General features: G+C 42.2%; 2 protein-coding genes across 6 annotated transcripts in view; one reads left to right on the forward strand and one right to left on the reverse strand.

The window, feature by feature from the left end:
* Positions 1-14,481, forward strand: part of LOC311251025 (ankyrin-3-like) — a 126,352-nt gene extending 111,871 nt beyond the window's left edge. The window contains exons 38-46 of one of the 5 annotated variants that reach the window (XM_084343288.1): positions 1,470-1,601; positions 1,959-2,102; positions 8,512-9,226; positions 9,317-9,509; positions 9,773-9,856; positions 11,279-11,362; positions 11,532-11,807; positions 12,273-12,344; positions 12,999-14,481. In XM_084343288.1, coding sequence (XP_084199414.1) covers positions 1,470-1,601; positions 1,959-2,102; positions 8,512-9,226; positions 9,317-9,509; positions 9,773-9,856; positions 11,279-11,362; positions 11,532-11,807; positions 12,273-12,320 — 1,676 coding nt within the window. In that variant the 3' untranslated portion in view covers positions 12,321-12,344; positions 12,999-14,481. The remainder of the gene's footprint in view (positions 1-1,469; positions 1,602-1,958; positions 2,103-8,511; positions 9,227-9,316; positions 9,510-9,772; positions 9,857-11,278; positions 11,363-11,531; positions 11,808-12,272; positions 12,345-12,998) is intronic. The other 4 variants (XM_084343287.1, XM_084343284.1, XM_084343285.1 and 1 more) reach the window with 4 other exon arrangements.
* Positions 14,482-16,265: 1,784 nt separating this feature from the next.
* On the reverse strand, positions 16,266-20,813 carry LOC311250595 (uncharacterized protein). The gene is made up of 3 exons (XM_084342420.1): positions 20,420-20,813; positions 19,276-19,467; positions 16,266-18,909 (listed from the first exon to the last, which is right to left on the reverse strand). Exons 1-3 carry the CDS (start codon positions 20,535-20,537, stop codon positions 17,351-17,353), a joined length of 1,869 nt encoding a protein of 622 aa, XP_084198546.1. The 5' UTR covers positions 20,538-20,813; the 3' UTR covers positions 16,266-17,350.
* Between the last annotated feature and the right edge of the window lie 2,464 nt (positions 20,814-23,277).

The raw sequence follows: 23,277 nt of genomic DNA on the forward strand, positions 1-23,277 counted from the left end.
ATGTCATGTACGTTTGTGTTTGAGTGTGTGAGAGGAACCATAAGATGATTTTATGTATGAATCGCACTTGAGCAGTGATAAGGGTGTGGCCTCTGCAGTTTGGTCCAAGCCTGACCACCTGCACTGCAGCACTGGCCCACGCCTTCCTGCCCGCATATGTCTGAGTGGGCGTCGCCACTTGTGTTTGTGTGTGTGTGTGTGTGTGAGGGAGTGCACAGTGTACACTGGCGCCCATGTGAAGTGTGTACGAGTGTGAATACTTGTGTGTCCTTCCAGTGCAGCTACTCACTGACTGAGTGTTCAGCAGAGAAAAAGGATCTGATGCATATTTAATGTGTGTTCCTGTTGCAGAGCTGCAGTGAACCAGTAGATCAGTGGCGGCACATTATGTTCCCATGTCTTTAAATTTATAGCAAAATTTATGTGCCTGCAAGCTGCATTTCACTGCTTCGTTAGCTTCAGACCGTGTTTGGCACAGCTCAGTGAGCACCGACAGGGACGTCAGTGTTGATTTCTTATTGAAAACTCTGAGAAAACGATATTGATGGGCGTAATGTGGTCGACACAAAGACACATTTAATGTTTCATGTGTGTGCTGCCAACAAGAAGCTACCATGACGTCATAATGGGAGCAGCTCTATACATAATGTAATAAAGGACATTGTGCTCACTGTTGGGAAGTGCATGCGCAAATACTCTCAGCCTCCTAACCGCCAGCCGTCCACCTGGCAGAAGTTTGGTGGTTTGATCCCTGACACCGACAGTGAAATGGAAATAGATCATTGCAGGATTTATAATCAGACGTTTTTTATCCTCCACAATGTGCAAATAGAAATCACATTTATCCATTTTTGCATCAATTTGTTTACATTCCAGCAAAAAGAGTGAATTCCTTCACACACTTTTCATCTCTGTATTGATATATTATTAATTAGGGTCGAAATGTTGGTCAGAAAGACCTTTTAAAGTCTTGAAAAAGGTCTTTGATATATTTATTCATATTAATGTCATTACTTCAAGACTTGAAAAAGGTCTTTGTGACCCAGATGTTGACCTTTTTAATAATATATCAATGCAGAAGTGGAAAGTGTTTTTCGCTGACCCCCTGCACCACAGAAAGACATGAAGGAAGTCGAGTGCGTGTTGCCTTCGACTCAGTTTGTTCGCACCCACACGATGTCAGGCAGCAGCTTGTCATCAGATGACTGACTGTTTTCTCAAGTTTTTGCATGTGTGGAAGCTTTTTTGTGCATTTTGCAACGTTGTGACTTTTACAGTACTTTTGATTTGATTCTGTCAGCCGCCGACGAACACAGAACAGATGATAAATCACAGTGCCTCATTGTCCGCGCAGACAAGAGACTCTTATGCCTCGCAACGTCAGCACCAAGGCCGACCCTGTGAGCAACGAAGGAAAGCATCTTCGTGTTTTTTACTTTCTCAAGACAAGTGTTTTTTTGCTGTTACAGAGCTGGCCAGGGAGCTGGATTTCTCTGTGGACGAGATCAACTTCATCAGAGTGGAGAACCCCAATTCCCTGACAGCACAGAGCTTCATGCTCCTAAAGAAATGGGTGCACAGGGACGGTAAAAATGCCACAAGTAAGCAAGTGTGTGTGTGTGTGTGTCTGTACTGTTTGTATGTGTGCAGGGTTCATATGAAGTTTTTTAAACTTAAAATTATATTACTTTCATAATTAACTGATTTATATATTGCCAGGTTATATAGGAGGCCAAGTCTTCTTAAAAACAGGCGACACATTCTTGTGTTTTCCTTCTTCTATGGGATTTCTGCCAAACTTGTGGTTGGTAAGAGGTCTCTCAGCCATGTTTCTGTCTTAACTGGTCTATTATTCTGACTATTAGTGGAGTATTAGGGTCCGTGTAAACGCAGCTACGAAGGTTTTGTGGTATTCAAACACGTACTAAATGAAATGTCTTTGTCTCTCTCTCCTCCAGCGGACGCTTTAACTGCGGTGCTGACTAAGATCAATCGGTTGGATATTGTGACTTTGCTGGAAGGGCCCATATTTGACTACGGTAACATTTCAGGCACACGCTGCTTTGCCGATGATAACGCAGTATTCCCGGATCAGTCCGATGGTAAAGTGTAGCCCACCCTAGCTGAACTCTCAGTCTATCTCTCAGTCTATCCCTTCACCCTTCTTCACCTCCTCTCTCAGCCAGATAGTCAGACTGTGTAAACAATTACAGAACCAATCAGGCTTGACCAAAAAAAATTAATTAGAGCTGAACCAAAACTGCTTAATGCCTCCAGCTGGTTGATTGAGCTCATATCAGTTAATGGACCATCAGGTTATTATCAGCATTAGAGAAGTCTCTTTCAAGCAGTCACCCCAGTCACTGTTCAGTGCAGTAAATTTGTAGCACTCAGTCATTGGAACATTAATGGCAAGAGATAGATTTTTGGGTGATTATTATCAATAATTTATATCTTTAAACTTCTATCAAATCTGTACCTTTTTGGGTGCATGACACTTTTTTAGTATGTGTGACTGTTTAAAAGCATGAAGCAAATGTAAGCCTCTAATGAACCGGCGTCCCTGTCGCGTCTGATCATCACGTCGATAAGTTTCCGACTGTTCTCAGACGGGTCAGGGCGCCGGTTCATGATCTGGTTCAACAATATTTATGTTTATGTGTATGTTACGAGATTTAAACATGTTACCTGACACCCAGCACGTCTCCTTGTGTCATATGCTGTTAGAAAAATACATAAAAACATAATTATAAACAACCAATTTATTATAATGGCATGCTGGCTTTAAGCAGTATGGCAAGTCTTTTTCTCTCTTTTCTAACTTTCTCTCTCTCCTCTTAAATGAAAATGAAATGTGGCAGCGACCAGTGTTTTCTGATTCTGACGGACACAATGAGGCACATTTCAGAAGTTTGAGGACCGTTTGCTTTTTGTTACAGATAGTTAATTAAAAAATATGAAAAATGTAACAAATTATGAAGCAATTAGCCTTTTAATCACTCTGGAAGTTAGACATAACAGGCCCGGCTGATCAATTAACAGTAAAACCACTCCGAGCTCCCAGTCTGGATCCCTGGCTGCACGGCTAGTTCAGCTAACTAGCTAACAGCAGCAAATTAACATTTTTATGGAACAGAGCTTAAATAAAGAAGCTGCTCTTTAGTCTGGTCATCACCATTAAAACAAAGTTTACTTATACGTCGTCTTTTGTCCACAGAGGCCGCCAGAACCAACAAAAAATTCTTTGTAGTAGCTTTAACATAAAAAAAAATGTAAAATGTGAAGTGTAAATAGAAGAAATGTAGAAATAACGTAGTAAAAATCAGCTCAAGCAAAACTACAACACTGAAATGCTTCATGTGTAATAATAAAATAATACGTAATATATGATAATGATGAAAATGGCCCCTGCTGCATGTTGAGGACTAAAACTTGTAATGGAGTATTTTTTATATTAATGTATAAGTAAGAAATTCATTCACCGCTGCATCAACTGCAGGCTTGCATTTGTTTCCACTGCTTTTATTGAGCTGCCTCCATCAGGTCTTTTTATGCATTTTTCCATTGTTGTACCTTTGTTAGTGCCGGACACAAAGAAATAAGGAGCCTCTCCTCAGTGATCAGAAGACGGACCTGCAGGATTAGCCTGTTAGTGTTAGCGAGGCACACTTTGCCACAAACTTCTGAAATGAGCCTCATTTCCAGTCTGTCTGTTGAGGTTTCTGAAAGTCATCTTAACAGAAGGATCGGTGTTATCGCTTCTATAACAGGATCTTTGTGCAAAGATGATTTAAAGTGATTTGCCAGATGAAAAGAAACAACAAAATGCATGGCTCTGGCTTTGTGTGAGAGGCTGCCTGCTCTGATCGCTTTACGATGATACACTTTTAACACTCTTCAAACGGGTGGAGCCTTTTCAACACGCATCCTCGAGTGTTTTTTGATTACTCTGCGCAGCACGTGTCGATCAGGACGTGCTCCGTCCCCGCTGACACTCACAGATGGGTTGAAAATGAAACACCTTCTTTCAAAGTGTGCAGTGTATAACTCTGCTTCTGTGTCACTGCTGTTAGCTGTACTGTACCTGTCATCTCCTGGGTTCCTCCGAGCCTCCCAGCTTCTACGCGCCACTGTAGCTTCTCCTGCTTTGAGACCAGCAGACTCCCTGCCTCCTCCTCCTCCTCTTCCTCCTCCTCCTCCTCCTCCTGCTCTTCTTGCTTCTGACTGACTAACTCCTACAGCAAATTCCCCTGTCAGCGCTAAGCACCACTAACCAGCTAGTTTCCAACAAGAGCTACCTTTTTTGCTAACTTCAACAGCTTCTGGATCCAATCCCAAACCCCTCGCTGCTGAGCTCAGGCTGACTAGAGTTAAGACTGGAGGTACAACAGCGCCCCCTGTTGGCAGCTGTCCACAAGTCATGTAGGGAGGTAACAATCTTCTCACCCGATGACATCTACAGCTAAGTTTAGCGTTAGCATGCCCCCCAACTATATGGCCCTTTAAACGGGACTGTAACTTTGATGAGTTTCTTTCAACATATTTCTGGGAATGTGAAGGTTTTAATGGACTGAGAAGAGAGTTCAGGGCTGAATCAGGCTCATATTTCAATGTTAGATAGTTAAATTAGTTTTTCTCTTATAGAAATGTATCCCTGGTGGGTTGAAGAGGGCTTAGACTTACAGTATGTCGTGTCCTAACTCCATCCTAATTCCCGGTTTTGAGGGTGAAGTGTGTTAAAATAGTTATTATTATTATTTAGCATTAAACAACGGACAGTTTAAATCAAGAAGTGTAATAAATGAGGCAGCAAGAACCAGAGATTTTCCTCATGGTCAAAAGTTGTAGCATACATTACCCACGATGCAAAATATAACTTTTTTCACAGATGTAGTCGTACTAGTCTCGCACCAAGACCTGTTAACAGACTTTGATGTGTAGAAATGGTAGTTTCTGTCAATGTAACAGTTCAAAAGTGACTAAATTAAGTATATTCAAAGCTGTTAATGGACAGAAACACTTCACAACGCACACAGGACATACGGGAGCTGCATTAGTGAGACATTTACTAACTTCTTCTTTGTTGAAGTTTAATCGGCAGTGACATTTTGAAAGGATGTTTGACTGCTGTCTAATATATTTGTGACATATTGAATCACTTCCTGTACAAAATATATGATAAATACTCAATAACTTCATGACTAGTATCCGTGTTGGGTCAGATTACTTTAAAATGTAGTCAGTTACTAAAATACAAATGACAGGGCAATTTTAGTTGTACTTCATAATTAAGCTTTTCATGGATATAATGAAAAAGTGTCAGTAATGTAATCTGATTACGTAATCCCAATTCAATGTAATCCATTACTATCTAACCCTGACAAACATGTAGTATGGAGTTGGGACACAGCAGCTGAGGGGGGGCGGTCGCCCTGGTGGGAATTTGGTCCACGACTGGACCATAAAGCTTCCCCACGTCCCGTCCTTCCTCCTCTTCGTTCCTCAGTTGCAGCTCAACAGTCTTTAGTCTTCCTAGATCTCAGAACCTTCTTCTCAGGCGGGACGAAGCCAGAATATCCCTGCTGTTGACTTAGAGGCCTTTTTTTCCTGCTTATCAAGCGAGATAAGCAATCCTGTGATTCTGGTGTGCAATATCTTTGCTTCTGCAGCTTCTCCAGCCTTCATCAGTCACAAGTTCACTGTGTGCATTACTCTGTTTTCAGTTCAGAACGCTGTTTGTCTTTTCATCTTGTCTAACTGTTGTCCTGTTTCTGTTTTGTCTCTTGTGAACTGTGTTAACGCTAATAGCTCCAAAACTTCTTAGGTCTCTTACGTTCCCCCTGTGTACTCGAACGCCTCGGCCTGTAGCTCCTCCTCCTCCTCCCTCCGTCTCCTCCTCCTCTCCTTCTTCTTATCTCAACCCCATCACCTCTTTTTCTTTCCCCTCCCCTCCTGCTGTCCCCTCTCCTCCCGCCATCTCCTCCTCCTCTCCTTCCTCTTGTCCCACTCATATCACCTCTTTCCCCTCCCCTCCTGCTGTCCCCTCTCCTCCCTCCATCTCCTCTTCCTCTCCTTCCTCTTGTCCCACTCATATCACCTCCCTCCCCTCTCCTCCTGCTGTCCCTTCTCCTCCCGCCATCTCCTCTTCCTCTCCTTCCTCTTGTCCGATCACCTCTCTCCCCTCCCCTCCTGCTGTCCCCTCTCCTTCCTCTGTCTTCCTCTTCCCGTCTCCCCCCTCCACACCTCCTGTTTACTTCCTCCCCGTCGCTCCCGTCCTCCCTCACTTCTTCACCCTGCCTTACTCCCCTCCTCTCCCCTCCTCCCCCCGAAGCCCTTACAGCTGCTCCACGTTCTTCTCTCCTCGTCACCTTCCTCCCTCTCCCCTCTGTCTTCCCTCCTCTCCTCCCTCTTCCTCCTTTTCTCCCTTCGTTCCTCACCCTCCTCCTCTTCCCGCCTCCCCTTCATCTCCCTCTGCTCCCTCCTCTCCCCCGTTTCCATCTCCTCCTCCCCTCTCACCTTCTCCTCTTTACGTTCCCCTTTATTCTCCCACTCCTTCCCCCTCCTCTCCTCCACTTCTTCCCTTATCCTCCCCTCCATCCTCTCCTCTTCTTCCTTCTCCCCCTTCGCTCCTCCCCTCTCCTCCTCCCTCTCCCCTCCCTCCTGGCGTCCCTCCTCACTTCAGGCGGGATCGTTCGGTCCCTGAGGTCTACATTTAGATGTAGCCGGTCGCTCGCTCCGCTCGTCTCTGCCTTCTGTTGAAATCAACACGACTAACCTGCCTGAACTCTTCTGACGCTTTCGCTCATTACTCACATAATTGTTGAGACGATGAGCTGAATTCAGGCTTGATTTAAAAATGCTGTCATGAAGAGCTCCTTACTAATTTTTACTACTGTTGCATTTCAATTGAAATCAGTCTGAATTTAAGTGCCAGTTTTGAAACCTCACCTGGAAATACATTACGTTCTGCGTTCTGCAGAGGACATTAGTGTAAAAATGTACATGAATACAGTGTCTGTGAAGTTTCTATATCACTTTATATATCCTGTCTTTATATTCTGTTTCCATCTCTTTGTGATCTGGTCGTGTGTCTCCTCTGTAGTGTAGTTCAGAAGTCACACAGAAGTCTTTACTGAAGGAGAGTCCTTAAAGGTGCACTATGTAAACCAAAAAAGGACAACAGAGGTGCTTTTTTTAGCACTGTGTTGGTATATAGTCCTGTATTCTTGCACTGTACCCCTCCATAACTCAAAATACAAGTTTTCCTCTAATGTGAATATATGGCTCTAAAGTTCATCCAAAGCTCACGTTAGCTCCTGAAAACCGATATTCAACATATCAAGAGTTTTGTTTTTGTTCCCTGGCCTGTAAAAAAGTTTCACAGTGCACTTTTAAGGCAGTTTTAATTCACATCTTGTTCACTTGGGAGCAGCAGAACAAATATAACATGGGGACATGTTGGAAAATATTCGCTTATTTACAGATCTAGCAAATATAGAGCAACATCAGCATTAAGTGGGGTCATGTTTCTAGTCTTTGACTTGTGTTCACTCAGACAGAACAACCAACTTTTGGAGAAATGCAACCCGACATCATAAATATGCACATCAGTTCTTGTAATAAAGAGACATACACACTACAACGTTTATGCCGCGGGGGTTCACTGCAGATTATTTAATTAATATTTTCCTCATTAAAGATGAACTATCTCACCCACCAGCATCCTCTCAGCTATTAATCAGAATTACAATTTTTATGACACATCCTGCCTGATATGCGCATCAATATTACACACACAGGGACGCACAGCAGCGCTCCTCCTCCTCCTCATCCTCCTCCGCCGTGCATTTGCTTATATGAAGTGAAATCGAATTGTTGATGGGACAGATTACCCGGAGACAGTGGAGGCAGTGGGTCCATCTGCCATAGACTACATACTTGTCCCCTAACAAAGATGAATGCCGCTGTTAGCAATGTGCCATGTGCACAAGCATCTAGCTCTTAAAGGGGCCGCCGTGTAACTAGCAAAAGGGAGTTGGGCTCGTAAATGCACTTGAGTCATGAACTTTAGACCATGCGCCGTAGATCTTTTAAATAGTGCCCAAAGAGTCAAACAGTTATAGTAAAAGATCATTTCTCAGGAGCTGGTGGAGACAAAACAGAGCTCAGATGACAGTAAAATGCTCAGCACCAAACAAAAAAGGCAAACAACTAGACACAAAACACTTTATTCTTTATTTATAAGGTGATATTGTGTCAATACTGTGTTTACAGCTCGCTCTGCTGCCCCCGAGTGGCCAAAAATCAGTAACTGCAGCCTTAAAGTGTGTTGGGGGTTACCTCTGTGTGACTGCTGAACAAACGCTACCCGTAAATGTTACAAGTGTTTCTCATTTCATCACCGTCACCACTCTACCTCTCCCTCCAACCCTCCTCTCCCGCCCTCTTTTTTCTCTCCCTCCCTCGACGATCCCCTTACCCTCTAATCCTTTACTCCTGCCGTCCACCCAGGATACCACAATATAGATCTGGAGCTGAAAACCCCCACAGACCTGACCTACGAGCCCCCCACCCCGCTGCGCTCAGACAACTTCTTTAGCGAGTGCGAGGCTAGCGCAGACTCCCCTACCAAGACCACGCTTACTAGACCTAGCGACCTCTCCCTCACTCAGACCACCAGTACCTCCAGCAGCGACCCCCTCACAGTCGCCCCTGCCCCGAGCTCCAACGCCCTCGAGCCCCCTATCGTCGGAGCTGAAGATACAACCCTGACCACTGATGAAAGAGGGATGTCTGCAGAGGAAAAGACAGGGCCGGTTTCTTACGAGAGGCCGGGTAATGACAGAAGGGCAGTAGAGAAATCAGAAAAGGGAACAGACGGGCATGCTGAGGCCTCAGAGAAAGATCTGAAGGCAGGGGAAGGCGTTGCTCTGGAGCATCAGGGAGGAGACCAAAAAGAGGCCTCGGATCATGGGAATGGACGGCAGGAAGAAGAAGAGGAAGAAGAGGAGATGACCCAGGAGAAGCTGCAGAGTCTGCTGGAGGATATAACCCTGGAGGGAGGCTTGGAGGACGTGGAGATGACGGAGGAGGGGGTGAAAGCCATCCTCGAACAAGTACGGCAAGCAGAAAAAGACTTGTGTTCAGTTCCAGGCTGGAGAAACGAGACGTCCGGCGCCATCGGAGAGTCGGTAGCCCCTGGCCTGAACGCCGCTGAGGAGGGCAGGTAGGAAAGTTTCTCTACCTTTTTTCAGTTTAGAGATTTACCCTCCAACGTTTTCTCAGTTTATCTCCTCGCTGTGTTTCCCTCCCCCAGCCCCGACAGTCTGGCTGACTCGTTGGAGCAGCCTCCGGCTCAGACGGGCAGACAGAACGGAGATCACAGAGACGCAGCCAGGGAAGGAAAGGAAAAGGAAGCCAAGAAGAACGGCGCTCAGGAGGACAGCAGCACAGCGGGACCAAGCAGAGGACGGGAGGAGGGAGGTGAACGGTCCCAGCACAAAGTCCAGGTGAGAGTCGCTCCTTTAGACGAGGGTGGAGATGTTGTGTTTTCACTTGTAAATGTTTTTTGAGGCCTTGAAAAAGTCTTTAAATGCTTTTTTCTGTTATAATTCAAACTCTGTGCTGTTTACATTCAGTTTTAAATGGTTAGAACTGTAAACGTCTACTCTGATGGTCCAGTATTTCGTTTTAACTCAACTGAAACCATCTAAATGACCCCACAATGAAGACACGTGCACACACTTAAATCCTGCTGGGCTGCCTTTGTCAGGGGAGCGTTAGAGCCGACGAGTCCGGCTCTGACGAGGAGACCACCGTCACCACCAGGGTGTACCGCAGACGAGTCATACTCAAGGTGTGTGAGGCCCGCCGGTGTGTGGACGGCTCGACGCAGAGTGAACTTGCATAAGATCTGTGACTCAGAAGAGCGAGTCACAGAAAGATTGTGAACTTGACGGCATTTGTGTGTTTTTACAGAGTGTTTCTGTTAACACAGAGTGTGTTTGTGTTTGTGTTAAGTCAATTTGAAAATTAAAAGGTATCGCAAAATAAAATGTAGCCTCTGCTACAGCATGAAGTGCCGCTCGCTGCTGGCTGGTGTTTGGTGGAGTGTTGGTTGTGTTAAAGTTTAATAAACTGTGTTTCTGAGGTTGGATTAACACCAGAGCAACCCTCCCTCTGATGGCCGTTAGCTGGCCCTAATGTTTTATAATTACAACAGTCAACGTGTCCATGTCAAGACACTGAACCCCTCAGATATTTGCTCACTTTAGAGCTGCAAAGATTTTTTGTCAACTATGTTTTTTAAGTTTACATCATTTTTGAAGAATGAAAAGTCAAAATTATCTGATTCCAGCTTCTTAAATGTGAATATTTTCCAGTTTCTCACCTCCTCTACGACAGTAATCTAAATTTCTTCGGGTTGTAGACGAGACCAGACATTTCAGGACGTCGTCTTTCGCTTTGGGAAACACTGACCGATATATTTCACCATTTTCTGACATTTTAACGACAAAACAACTTGTCGATTAATCAAGAAAATAACAGACAAATACATCAACAGGCAACAAGTTACATTTTACAGTCATGAGCTGCAACTAACTGTTATTATCTTTTCATTTAAAGATCAGTCCTGTTGTCTGTAAAAGTCCAACAGATGTTTAGTTTGCGATACAATGAAGTTACTAATGAAAGCAGGAAATGATCACAGCTAAGAAGCGACAGGAACCAGAATTTGAGAGTAACTCGACTGTCCAGTTATCTCCTGTGTTGCCGATTAATTTGCTGTCTATCGACTATCTAAACTCTTTCTCGTGCATGACAAAAAATCATGCTCAGCAGAGTTTGCAGCTGAAAGTTTGAAGCTTTGTTTGTGGTGACATGATTTCATAGTTGAAAAATTGTATCATCGTTCCTCTTGTTTCTGCTGCTGCTGCAGGCTGTGTGATCACAAAGCCTGTGTGCTGCACGAGCATCAGTTGGGTTTCCACGTTGTCCCAGTCTGACCGCGCAAAAAACACACAATATCAGCAGTAAAATTTTAATCTAAATGAGCAAAACCTTTTTCAAATCTTCTAAAGCAGCTTGAGAAGTCAAGTTTCATGCCACCAGAGCAGTTTTCAAATTTTAATCCTCCATCTTAACAGCTGGAAACCCATCGGCTGCGACAGGAAATGTTCTCTACTGTCTGAATAACCAGATAACCTCTCAAACCTCATCCCCTCCCTCCTTCTCTCACTCCTTCATCCTCCATCCACCTTCAAACCTCCACCTTCAGGGAGAGGAGGCCAAAAACATTCCTGGCGAGTCTGTGACGGAGGAGCAGTTCACAGACGAAGACGGGAATCTGGTCACCAGAAAAGTAACCGTCCTCACCCTCCTCCATCACCTTTACCTTTATCCTGCAGCTTACACACACACACACACACACACACACACACACCTCTGTTCCCACCTCCACCCTCCTTTCCATTGCATCTCCTCACAATACGCTCCCCCACCTCCTCCCCCTGACTTGCTTCTTCCTGCAGGTGATCAGAAAGGTGGTGCGCCGTGTGTTTAACTCGGAGGAGAGGAAGGAAAGTGAAGGCGAATCTGTCGCAGAAGAAGGAGCTGGTGCTGCTGGTGCTGGTGGTGGTGCCGGTGCTGGTGCTGGTGTTGGTGGGGATGTGGCGACAGGTGGAGCAGCTTCTCCTTCAGCAGGAGCAGCGACAACAGGAGCCACAGGGGGGAAGGGCAAGAAGAGGGGGAAGCGCAACCGACAGGGTCACAAGTCCGGAGAGGAGGCCCAGAGAGGGAAAACTGAGGTTGGCGTTAAAACCAACCGGCTGTGTTAGTTTGCTTGGAGCGGCTCACTGACTCCTGCATGACGCTGTAGTTGTAGCAAACGCTGAATCAAAGAAAGGAGATAAATATCACAGCATCATCACAGCGGCCTCACTGTGTTTCCATGTGCAGTTTGCAGTGGTTGTGTTGTGCTGGGTGTGTTTCCTCTGTGCTGCAGCGCCTCAGTATCGCTGGAGAACGACTAACATCACACGTTTCAACTAACACAGAACAGTTTTTCTCTCTTTTAACACGCGTTGACGCTCGTGTGATTTCAGACGTGGTGATTCTAACATCCTTGTTTCTCTCCTGATCGTCTCTTCCAGCATGATGCTGCTGTGATCTCCTGACAGTAGATGAGTCCGACTGTGCTTCACTAACGCTCGCAGGTCGTGTTCAGCCTGAGCACGACACTAACTTTGTGTTTCCTCTCTCTTTCTGCCAAGCCTGGAGACGGCGCCAGCAAGAAACAAGGGAAGAGGAGTCAGTCATAACAGTAGAGCTCTCAACTACACCAGGTAGGAGGCCGATAACTGGACGATTATCCACTCGTGAAGTCACGAATCCACTCATTTCCTCCATGCAGTGACACAAGATGGACGAAGCCAAAGATACCTATTCTATAATGATAGAAAACTGAGAAAAGCAGCATATTCTCACATCTTTTTCACTTGGAAAATCAATTAAATCATTGATTTTTTATTAAAAAAAAGGTCAGAGCAACTAATCTGTTAGTTATTTAACTTTCCTGCACACTGCATAACTTTTTAAGCACTTTCAAGGTAGCTAAACAAAAGATTTCCAGACTCAAACATTTGTCATCACATCTAAATTGTTATAAATGCAAAATAGAGCTTACATCGTTCCTTCATACCCACAGAAATCAATCTATATCGTCACTTCTTCACATTGTATCCGATGTTTCTGTTGCATATTAACTTTAAACTCTAATTTTGACACCAGGTAACAAATAAAAACGACCACAGGATTGTTTAATTTCAATATTTTTGGTTTGGATGAGTGATGGTGTCGATGAAACAACAGATCCTGTTGAAAAAGCAACAATTTCTCAAGCATATTCCTAACCTTGAAAACATAACGGTTCAAATGTAAGCATTTTCCAAACATTCAAGCCTTTCCACAATGTGATCGTGTTGTTCTTCGTCCTGCAGGTCCACTGACGTCCACCTGCGACACCACACACACACCCTGGGAGGAAGAACCGGACTGGAAGCCTTCGTCGAATCGGCCGGAAAAACGCGTCCGAAGCTTTCACTTACAAACGCATGGTTTCTACAGCAAGACGAACGCAAAAAAAACAAAGTTACTTCTCTTTTTGATTTCGCATGAGCATGTCACCAAAACTCACTTCACTGTCGGGACACCTGAAGGACACGCGTGAGTGGACGTGAGCTGGAACTTTCTTATCGGCGTCTGCGACCAAAGACGGCAAACAAAACAGGAAAACGACGTGTGACTCACTCTCTCTCTCTCTCTCTCTCTCTTTCTCTCGCTCTCTCTCAGACACTCGCCTTATATGGTCTATTTTTTTCCTCCTGGACCCGCAGTATTGGGGTGTACCATGTGGTTCTTTTTTAAAAAATGAAATATAATAGTAAATGGGTGATTTTTGTTGTATATAAATGACACTGTATAAAAATCTTTAAACAAAAAAAAAAGAAAAAAATCAGTAGCTTCACGGATTGTTTCTGCACTGATTTGAGTTGAAGCTTCGCAGAGTTCGGTGCGTTCGTATCGAGGAAGGTCGACACTGTTTGAGCAGCCGCGAGTGTGTGTGACCTGACATGCTCTTCCAATATATTAAAGAAAAAAACAAAACAAAGGAACAAAACAGCTGTATGTAAACGAGAATGGAGAAAACACTGCTTGATTTGAAACGGAGGGACATTTTCTTCAGAGGAAAAACGATATTTTGCTGCATGTGACGTCACTTTATTTTTAAACGCTCTCCTTTTGTTTCTCCTCCTAACTCAAAGCACTGTAATACAACTAAGAGAGGGTTTGATGGTACTTCTTGTCTTTGTGAGCACTCATACCAACACGACCATCCGTCATCTATAACTGTTTTTATTTTCTTACGATGAAACACTCTCCGTGCAGATAGCTTCATCCTCACGCTTCAGGACGGTCCCTGAATGTAACCTGCAGACTGGCACAAACTGCTAGCATCACCACCCCCGCGAGTGTGTGTGCCTGGTGTGTGTGTGTGTGTGTGTGTGTGTGTATCTGTACGCCCATCATGCAATCTAGAAGTGTCTGTTTCAAGCTTTTAGGTCTGCTGTGGTTTTTTAACAGGGGGCTGTTTTTATTTTTGATCTTTATTTAATAACGACATGAGAACAGAGAGTCTCGTTTTTTAAGCCCCCCGTCACTCAAATCTAATCATTTTTACTAAAATCACCGTCTCGATCACACACATTGTTAAAAATCTGATTTTCTGTTCCTGTGTAAATCTTTTTTCTTTCTTTTTTTTTTTCCCGCTCTATTGTCTTTTTTCATACAAAAAAACCACCCCGAGCATCCGTTTGTCGATGATAAAATCTGGTACCAACATGTATGACGAACCAACATAGCCTACACTGGATGATCCAAGTAATTATTTAAGCAGAAAAATAAATTGTGTTTAAACTGAAACGCCTGTGAGTCCGTCTGGTTTCTCTCAGCTGAAAAACAGCTACTGTTGAAAAATGTTTAAAGGGGCAGCAGGTAGTTAAACAAGCTGTTCTCAGGTCCCAGAACACTGTTTGAAGCTAGAAAGGTGGCAGGGTCCGCCACATATAAACAAACTCAAACAGTATGATGTTGTGTTGTCCTTTAAGGTCAGTTTGTTTATTCGGTTTATTCAGAAAATGACAATACCAGTGGCGGATTTAAGAAATTTGGGGCCCAAGGCAAAGGCAGGCATGGGGCCCTCTGAAATGAGAAGACAACACACGAAACAACAGGTCAATTATACAGATACACACATTTTAACAGAATACACATGTATTATGTGTTTTACCTGTTGCCCCCCGCTTCCTGTCCCTTTTTCACGTTGTCTCTCTCCCTCATTCTGAAAACAAACGCACACAAAACACAGTATAAGACTCTTACCCAGTGGTGAAGTGTAAGTATATTTACTCAAGTGCTGATGTAGACATATTAGGATTTCATGCAACTTCAATTTTGTCTGCTCCGCTGTATCTCAAAGGCAAATACTGCACTTTCTACTCCACTACTGTACATCATTTACGTTGCTGGTTACATAATTCAAACCCTTCCTGCCCAGTGAAAACCATGTACCCTCAAAATGATGATTTAATGCTAATATTTGTGATAAACGGAAAGAGTCTTCCTTTGTGGGGCGACTTCTTCAGCCAAAACTCTTTAAAAAATCGTCTTGGGCCAGCTGGAAAATACATCATGACAAGACTTCAGTGAAGTTAGTTTTAAGTTGGATATTCGACATTCGCAGCCACTCCAACATTTCAAGTGCACCCATATTGCAGACTTTACAGTAAACACACGGAGAAGACGGCTACAGCGTGTACCGACTTCCTGTTTTCAAAATAAAAATGTGGGATATTTAAAGCAGAGATACTGTGTTTAAAGCTATTGAGAAGCTATTGAGCTGAGATGCTAATATTTACATATAGCCTAAAAATTAATAAAAAATTATGAACAGATGTAAAATGTAAAAACAAGAGGCGTATCTCATGCAGCCAGTGTAGTTACATGATCCCAACATGATTTTGAGTTGATTGATCACATGACCTGGGAGCTATTGAGCTAACATGCTAATATTTACATATAAAAATTAATAAAAAATAATAAAAAATATTTAGAGATGTAAAATATAAAAACAAGAGGTGTATCTCATGCAGCCAGTGTAGTTACATGATCCCACACTGATTTTGAGTCGATTGGTCACATGACCTGGGAGCTATTGAGCTAACATGCTAATATTTACATACAAAAAATAATAAAAATTAATAAAAATTAATAAAAAACATGTAAAGATGTCAAATGTAAAAACAAGAGGCGTATCTCATGCAGCCAGTGTAGTTACATGATCCCAACAGGATTTTGAGTCAATTGATCACATGACCTGGGAGCTATTGAGCTAACATGCTAATATTTACATACAAAAATTAATAAAAAATAATAAAAATTACTAAAAAATATTTAGAGATGTAAAACGTAAAAACAAGAGGCATGATGGTGAAAATGACCAGTACGTTTCTCAGATCACATCTTTAAACAAAGAACAGAAATCAGTGACAGTGATGAAAGATTTCCTGTATTTATTGATGATTTCAAACAAAATACTGCAACAAAAAATGTGTAAACTGAAGAGAATATATAGTATAATTGTTCAATTATAAATTATATTGGCACACAACAATAAAACAAATCATTAAGACATTAAGACTTAATAATGTTGGTACATGATCAGGTTGAGACACGTTCTCTAGGTTTATATCAAAGACATAAGACATCTGATAAAAGAACATTATATATCATCTGTTGACTGCTGATTCACAGGACAAAGTTAAAAACATACCATTGTTGTTTGTTTCTCTGAAAATTCATGAACATCTTGCAGAGATCAGCTTGATTAGTCACCACTGAAGGTTTCTTTATGAACATCAGCTGCAGAGACACGACTCTTAAACAGTCTGCATCAAATTTAAGACATGATTTTACTTTTTGAGTCCCTGATGTTCACACAGCAACTTCACTGGGCTGTTTCCTATTTCTAATAAAAACATTCTGAATCTGTTGTACTTTGTGATGAAGCATCAGCAATTTGATTTGAGGTTTTTTTCATGGATTTTTTAATTTCTGCCTTTGTAGAGCTGAAGGGGATCGTTCTATGGTTTTTGCATCTAATCATGAAACAGGCTGCGCTGTCAGAACAAGAAGTTGATGACAGACGTAGCTTTTGAATTTCAACAAAGAAAATTATGTTTTTTTGAGGAAAAAAACCTTCAAATATACCAATTAACTCACCACAACAATGTCAAAAGATAGTGGAAAAATTACAATTTTCCTAAAACGTCTTCAAATGTCTGATTTGTCTGATCAACAGCACAAAATCTCATGCGACATAAAACAGCAACTCCTCACAACTGAGGAGCTGAAACTGCAATATTTGGTATTTCTGCTTGAAATGTTTCATAATATGCTTATTTTCTGGTTCATACTGTATTTTGGGTGTCTACTAGAACATATTTACATGCTTTAATTCTCAAAAAACACATATTTCTTATTCTGTCAATAGCTGCAGCACCTCTATTCACCCTCTGTCTGAACACCTCCTGTCTCTTTAAGGCCCCCCTCTCTCTCAAAGCCCAGTCTGCTCTGATTGGTCAGCTCTTACAAGCCTGAGCCGGTTCAACAGTTCAACAGTTCAACAGAACCTCCTACAGGATGAGGCCTTTAGTATTTTCTCTCGTCACTCTCAGACAGAAAACAAATTAATATATTTCCCTAAATACTGAACTCTTCCTTTAACTGAGCATTAAAGGCTGGTCAGCTGTGTGGGTTCGTCCCCGTGAGTCTCAGCGTGTCTCCTCAGATCCTCTTTCCTCAGGAATCCCGACCCGCAGACGCTGCAGCGGTGCGTTCGCTCGCCCTCGTGGACGCCCATGTGTTTGGACAGCGATCCGCCCGACGTGAAGCTTTTCCCGCAGACGTTACACAGGTACGGCTTCTCTCCGGTGTGCGACCTCATGTGGATCTTCAGCGCTCCGCTCTTGTAGAACTTCTTGTCGCATATGACGCAGCAGTGCGTCGAGTCCCCCGTGTGGATCATCATGTGCGTCTTCAGCGTTCCCCTCTGTCTGAATCCTTTCCCGCAGACGCTGCAGAGGAACGGCTTCTCGCCCGTGTGGATCCTCATGTGAGCCGTCATGTACTCCTTGTAGCTGAAGCTCTGACCGCACACGCTGCAGACGTACGGTTTCTCGCCCGTGTGAATCCTCATGTGTCCCATCAGGTTTCCGTTTTGAGCGAACGCCTTGCCGCAGACGGCGCAGACGTACGGTTTCTCTCCCGTGTGCGTCCTCATGTGCATCTCCAGCTGTTTTTGTCCGTCGAATTGTTTCCCACAAACCTCGCAGTCGTTCGTTCGGATGTACGTCTGCAGGTGAAGCCTCAGGCTCTCCTCAGACTCGAAACGTTTCCCACAGACGCCACAAACATCTGCATCCATCTCCTCTTCCTGCACATGCTTCAGAAAAGAGGTTCTGTAGCAGAAAGTCCTGCCGCAGACTTTGCAGCTGTATTTCAGGTGAGATAAATCCTTATTTTTAGGTCGTTTAGGTTTGTTCGCTCCTTGATTTTTTGTCTTTTGCTCACAACATCCTTCTTTGGTATCATCTTTCTCGCTGTCACTTCCTTCACTTTCCCTCCAGTCCTCATCACTGTCGCCCGCTTTGCTCTCGGCGTCAGAATCCGTCTGATCCCCGCAGATGTTTTCCTCGTTGTGTTTCTGCAGATGCACCTTCAGGCTCTCGTCGGAGTCCAGATGTTTCCCGCAGGCTCCGCACAGATCTGAGCTCTGCTCGTGCTGAAGAACGTGTTTCAGAAAAGAGCGTTTGTACCTGAAGAACTTCCCACAGACTCTGCAGCAGCTCTGTCCTGCAGTCTGAATCTTGTTTGTTGGAGTTATTTTACTTTTTTTTCTTTTGGGGAAAGACATTCTTCGCATCTTGCAACCCTGGGTTTGTCTCTGAGGTAGCTTTCTTTTGTTTGACTTCTCGTCGCGCTCTTCATCACTCTCATCATCATCATCGCTCCCAGTTTCTGAATCTCTTGATGAAACAACCTCCTGGTCACTCGGAGCCTCCTGGTCACACTGCTCTCCTAGTGTCTCTGTTTCTGTGGTCGAGGTGCCCTTTTCGGCTCTCTGTGTTTGGTGAAGACTTGAGGCCTGACTGTGGTTTAACTCAGAGTCCGTCTCTGTAGACGCGTCTTTAATCTGCGGTTTATTTGATGTCCTCTGTACCTGAGTGCTGCTCCGGCTCTGCTCAGAGGAAACGTCCTTTTCACAGCCGGACCCAGAGAGCAGCGGTCTGTCTGAAGGGAAGATCCAAGAGAAAATTCAGTGTGAAAGTACTGTAAATTAAAATATATATATATATATATATATCTATACAGTATGTGTGCATGAACAAAGCTCAGTCAACAGGTGAGCATTTGACACTCGTCACAATTTACACAATAACCCTCATGTAGAGCTACAACAATTAATCGATAATTTGTCATCTTTTAAATTTCTTCAAGGAAAAAAAGTCAAAATCCTTTGATTCCAGCTTCTTCATGTACTTTTTCTTTTTTTGGTTTCTTTACGCCTCTCTAACAATAAACTGAATATCTTAGTGTTTTGGACAAAACAAGACATTTAAGGACGTCATTGTCAACATTTTCTGACATTTTTCAGACCTGTTCTGTGTAAATTCGTCTCTGTTTTCAACGTGATGTCCAGCAGTCGGTGATGACGTTCGACCTCCTCGTGGGATCCGGACACCTCGGCCTCATACTCAGCCATCATCATCTCCAGAATCCTACAGATCTCGTCAGCAACCACCGACAGACGCTCGTGTACGGCCGCCCTCTGCTGCTCAGGAGACATTTCTGCAGGAAGGAGGAAAGAAACATATCAAGCAAAAGTGAAAAATAAATGCCTCAAATGTTTACTGTAGAAATGCTCGACCAGGTAGTTTCATCTCCCACAAGAAGGTTGGTTTGAGCTTCTGCATTTTTTTTCATGTTTTTTTTTTTTTTTTTTTTTCATGAGTTTTCATGTGACTGGAATTACTTACTTCAATAAAAAAACCTTGTTATTAATTTTTAAAATTAATTCAAATAAAGTCATTATTTTGTGTTATTTCATTTAAAATTTAATAACTTTGTGTTTACTTTATCTGTTCTTTCAGCTCCTCATGTAGCCAACTGATTTTAAATCAAACGTAGATCATGTCAGTGGGTTAAAACAGTTTTCTAAAGGAAAAATGTTCAACATATTTCATGTTATAGTGATTTATTGATAATAGATTGTGAAGGCAGGCAACTATCAATTAAAGAAATCACTTAAAATTTGCATCCCTAGTTAGAAAATGTTATTTTTCTTCTTATTATCAGACATTTTATGATTATCTGCTTCTATGTTAAGCACCTTGTGTTGCATTTTATGCTTTTCCAAATAAAGTTTGTTGTTGTTCTCATTATTATCAATATTAAACCGACACCAGTTTGATTTTTCCTGGATGTGAGAGAAACATATTTGGGAAAATAAAATAAAAATGGAGTTATTTGGTTTATTTGAGTTTCTAGTACACTTTCTTTTTGGCTTTTAATAAATGCACAATCTTAACCAATATATATAAACTGCTGGGATCAAAACATGTTGTTATGCTGTCTTTATTTTTAGGAGCAGAAGAAGAAAGTGACTCCAAAGATTACTGCATAACCTTCTGGCTAAATTGGAAAGTCGTAAAAATAAAAATATAAATAGTATTTTTTCCTTCAGAGCTGAGACTTTAAAACAGACTGTGTTGTGTTTACAGACCGTGTTGCGTTTACAGACCTGCTGTGTGCAGCCTCTTCTTCTCTGTTATCATCCTCTCCACAGCGCTGAATATCTCCTCCACAGCAGCCGTCAGTCTTTCGGCCACCAGCGACCTCAAAACCTCCATTTTAGACATGACGGGGCCGATAAAGTTTATATTTAGTCTGCGAGCATTTTTAAATCTTCACCCGAGCCTTTAAAACCAGTTTAACAGGCGTCAGAAAACTAACAAATTAGCTGTAAATCACACTGCTTCCGGGGTCGTCTTCTTCTTCTGTCCCGAGCTGGTCGAATCTTGCGGTTGACGGTAAAACACCGCCACCCTGTGTTCCTGAGTGGTACTGCAACCACACACAGAAACAGTGGTTGAGGAAGCACCAGTACCAAAAGTACTCTGGTATTAAAACTAAAGATCCTGCAAGTATGTAAGTACTGTCATATAAATCTACTCGAATCTATTATATTACAGATTACAGGTTGCATCCGAGCCAAAGAAGTGCATTTTTAAATTAATTATCTTATTGGAAAGCATGATTTAAAAAACAAACAAATATTATAAAAAATAAAATATTTCTCTCTGAAATGTAGTGGCATATAAAGTACCCACAAAGTGAAATTACTAAAAAAAAAATACAAGTAGTACATTATATACAAGGCCTTTGGATCATGTTCATTCTGGAAACCAATGTGCAGAGCTGTGAGAGGAAAAACACACTGGATTCAAAAAGGAAATTATACCCAGAAGATTTTGAACTTTTGCTACATTGCACTGACGTAAAACTAAAAAGAAAAGGAGACAAAGAAAAATATCTCTGAATGGAAATTAGTAAAAGCTTTAGGTCAGCCTCACATTTTCAAACATCTTCTGGGTGATGTAGTTTTTATATTTTGTAAAGGAGGGCACTGACATCAGGGTGGGTACTGATACCAACGTGTGGTGGATGTCACGTGTCTCCGTTTCAGCTCTGCGGTCGTTCACACTGGTCTGTACAAACACAGCACAGGACTGCAGGATCAGCAGTTCAACTGTGAACGACGGGAGTTTTCTCTTTGTGCAGAGAATTAGTTCACTTTTAAATGAACACAAATACTCATTTTAAAAGTAAGTCTGAGATTCACCTCATTAATAAACCCTGTCTCCAATAAATGACATTTAACTCATCTGCAACAGAAAAATATATTTCAGCAAAAACATGCATGTATTCTTAATATCTGCATTTTTTAATATATGCACAAAAGTCTATGTTGGCATTATAAAGCAGACAGCTGCACAGAAAATTAAACTCTTTCAGTCTCTTATTTAGATTTCAGAGGATTTAATCTTGACCCAGTGTTTGTGACATGGCTCAGAAAAACACACAACAGTGACACACAATCGTTTTTTCCATAACTCAGCGTTCACCACAGATGTCATGTGTGTATTCTGCAAAACACAAACACACAAATATTGAAAGTTCAGCTCGGCCTTATGTGCACTGGCTGACACACAAACACGCACCGCTGCATGACGTGTGGATCTATGTCATCGCTGTAAATTGGGCTAAAGGGCTTCTTTGGTGCTGAGTCAATGATTTAAAATGTCTTTATGTTTATCTTCTGGGGCGAGACAACAGCTTAAATGGGGCATGGGGTATTTAAAATTGGGGACATGTATATATATTTCTAATAAATTATATATTTGTGAATAGATGTACTTTAACAAGACTGGTAACGACTTGGGTGGTGATTTTTTTCCTCACTTCTCTGCAGTCAAACTAACCCTACATGCTCCAGGTCAAATATTTACTTTATTTAATTTATTTTTATAGGACAGCTGTAATGATTAGTCGATCAATTGTCAATCAAAAGATTGTTTAAGCTGTTTGAGAACGTCACATCGGAATCTGGGATAGTTAACTTAATTTTTAACTTTTCTGCCAGTTAAAGAAAAAGTAAGATGAAAACTAAGCTTGATGAAAAAAATACATTCCCATGGTAATTCATAATTAAGAGGTTTTTTTTTTTTAAAAAGTCAAAAATATGAGATAAAAAACATTTATCAAACATTTAACACAAGATTTTTTTAAAGTTGTTTTTGTTTTTCTTTGTTGCAGAAATGAGCTTCCATAATTTTGCGTTCTCCTGAACTTAGTAATTAAACAATCAATCAATCACTGATTATCAATTATCAAAAATTGTTGTGCAGAAAAGTAGAGTTACAGGGCAGGTTCATGTCGGTGCTCTAAAAACTGTAGTTTGGTGAAGGTAGTCTGGTCCACTGGTTTGATCCGCTTACTTGTACTCCTCCTGCTCACAGTTATAATAACTCAGCCAAGTCTGAACACACAGACAAGATGAACGTATTTTTAGATTCAGTGTGACTCACGAGAAAATCATGACAATCGGATTAAAGGTCCAGAAATCCGTTTAGAAATCACAGAAAAGAAGCTGTCCATACACCTCCGGAACTTGCCTGAGAATAGTTAAGTTTTTAAGTTTGCTGTATTATCAACGCAATTCAGTGATGCTTGTCTGTATGTTGATGAGTACAATGGTTACGGAAACTGCTAATAGTTAATTCGGCATACTTTTTTACCAAAGAAATTGCCAAAACTTAAAGAAAAAACGGGAATCAAGTTGTAGCTCAAGGCTAATAGCACGCTAGCTAACGGACTCTATGGCAACATTACACTTCCTGTTAACATCCTCCACAGCCCCACGTGAAGAAACGTTTTAAAGTACCTGTAATGTAATATTTATTTTATCTGCTCACTTTATATCTCAGTCACATATGAACACACAGACAAGATAGACGCTTTCTGAGGATATCATGTCCATCGGATTAAACGTCCAGAAATCCGCTTGGAAAACAGAAAAAAGACGTTACACCTCCGGAA

This window comes from Pagrus pagrus, assembly GCF_965226575.1.
Source record: "Pagrus pagrus genome assembly, chromosome: 21".
Lineage (NCBI taxonomy): Eukaryota > Metazoa > Chordata > Actinopteri > Spariformes > Sparidae > Pagrus > Pagrus pagrus.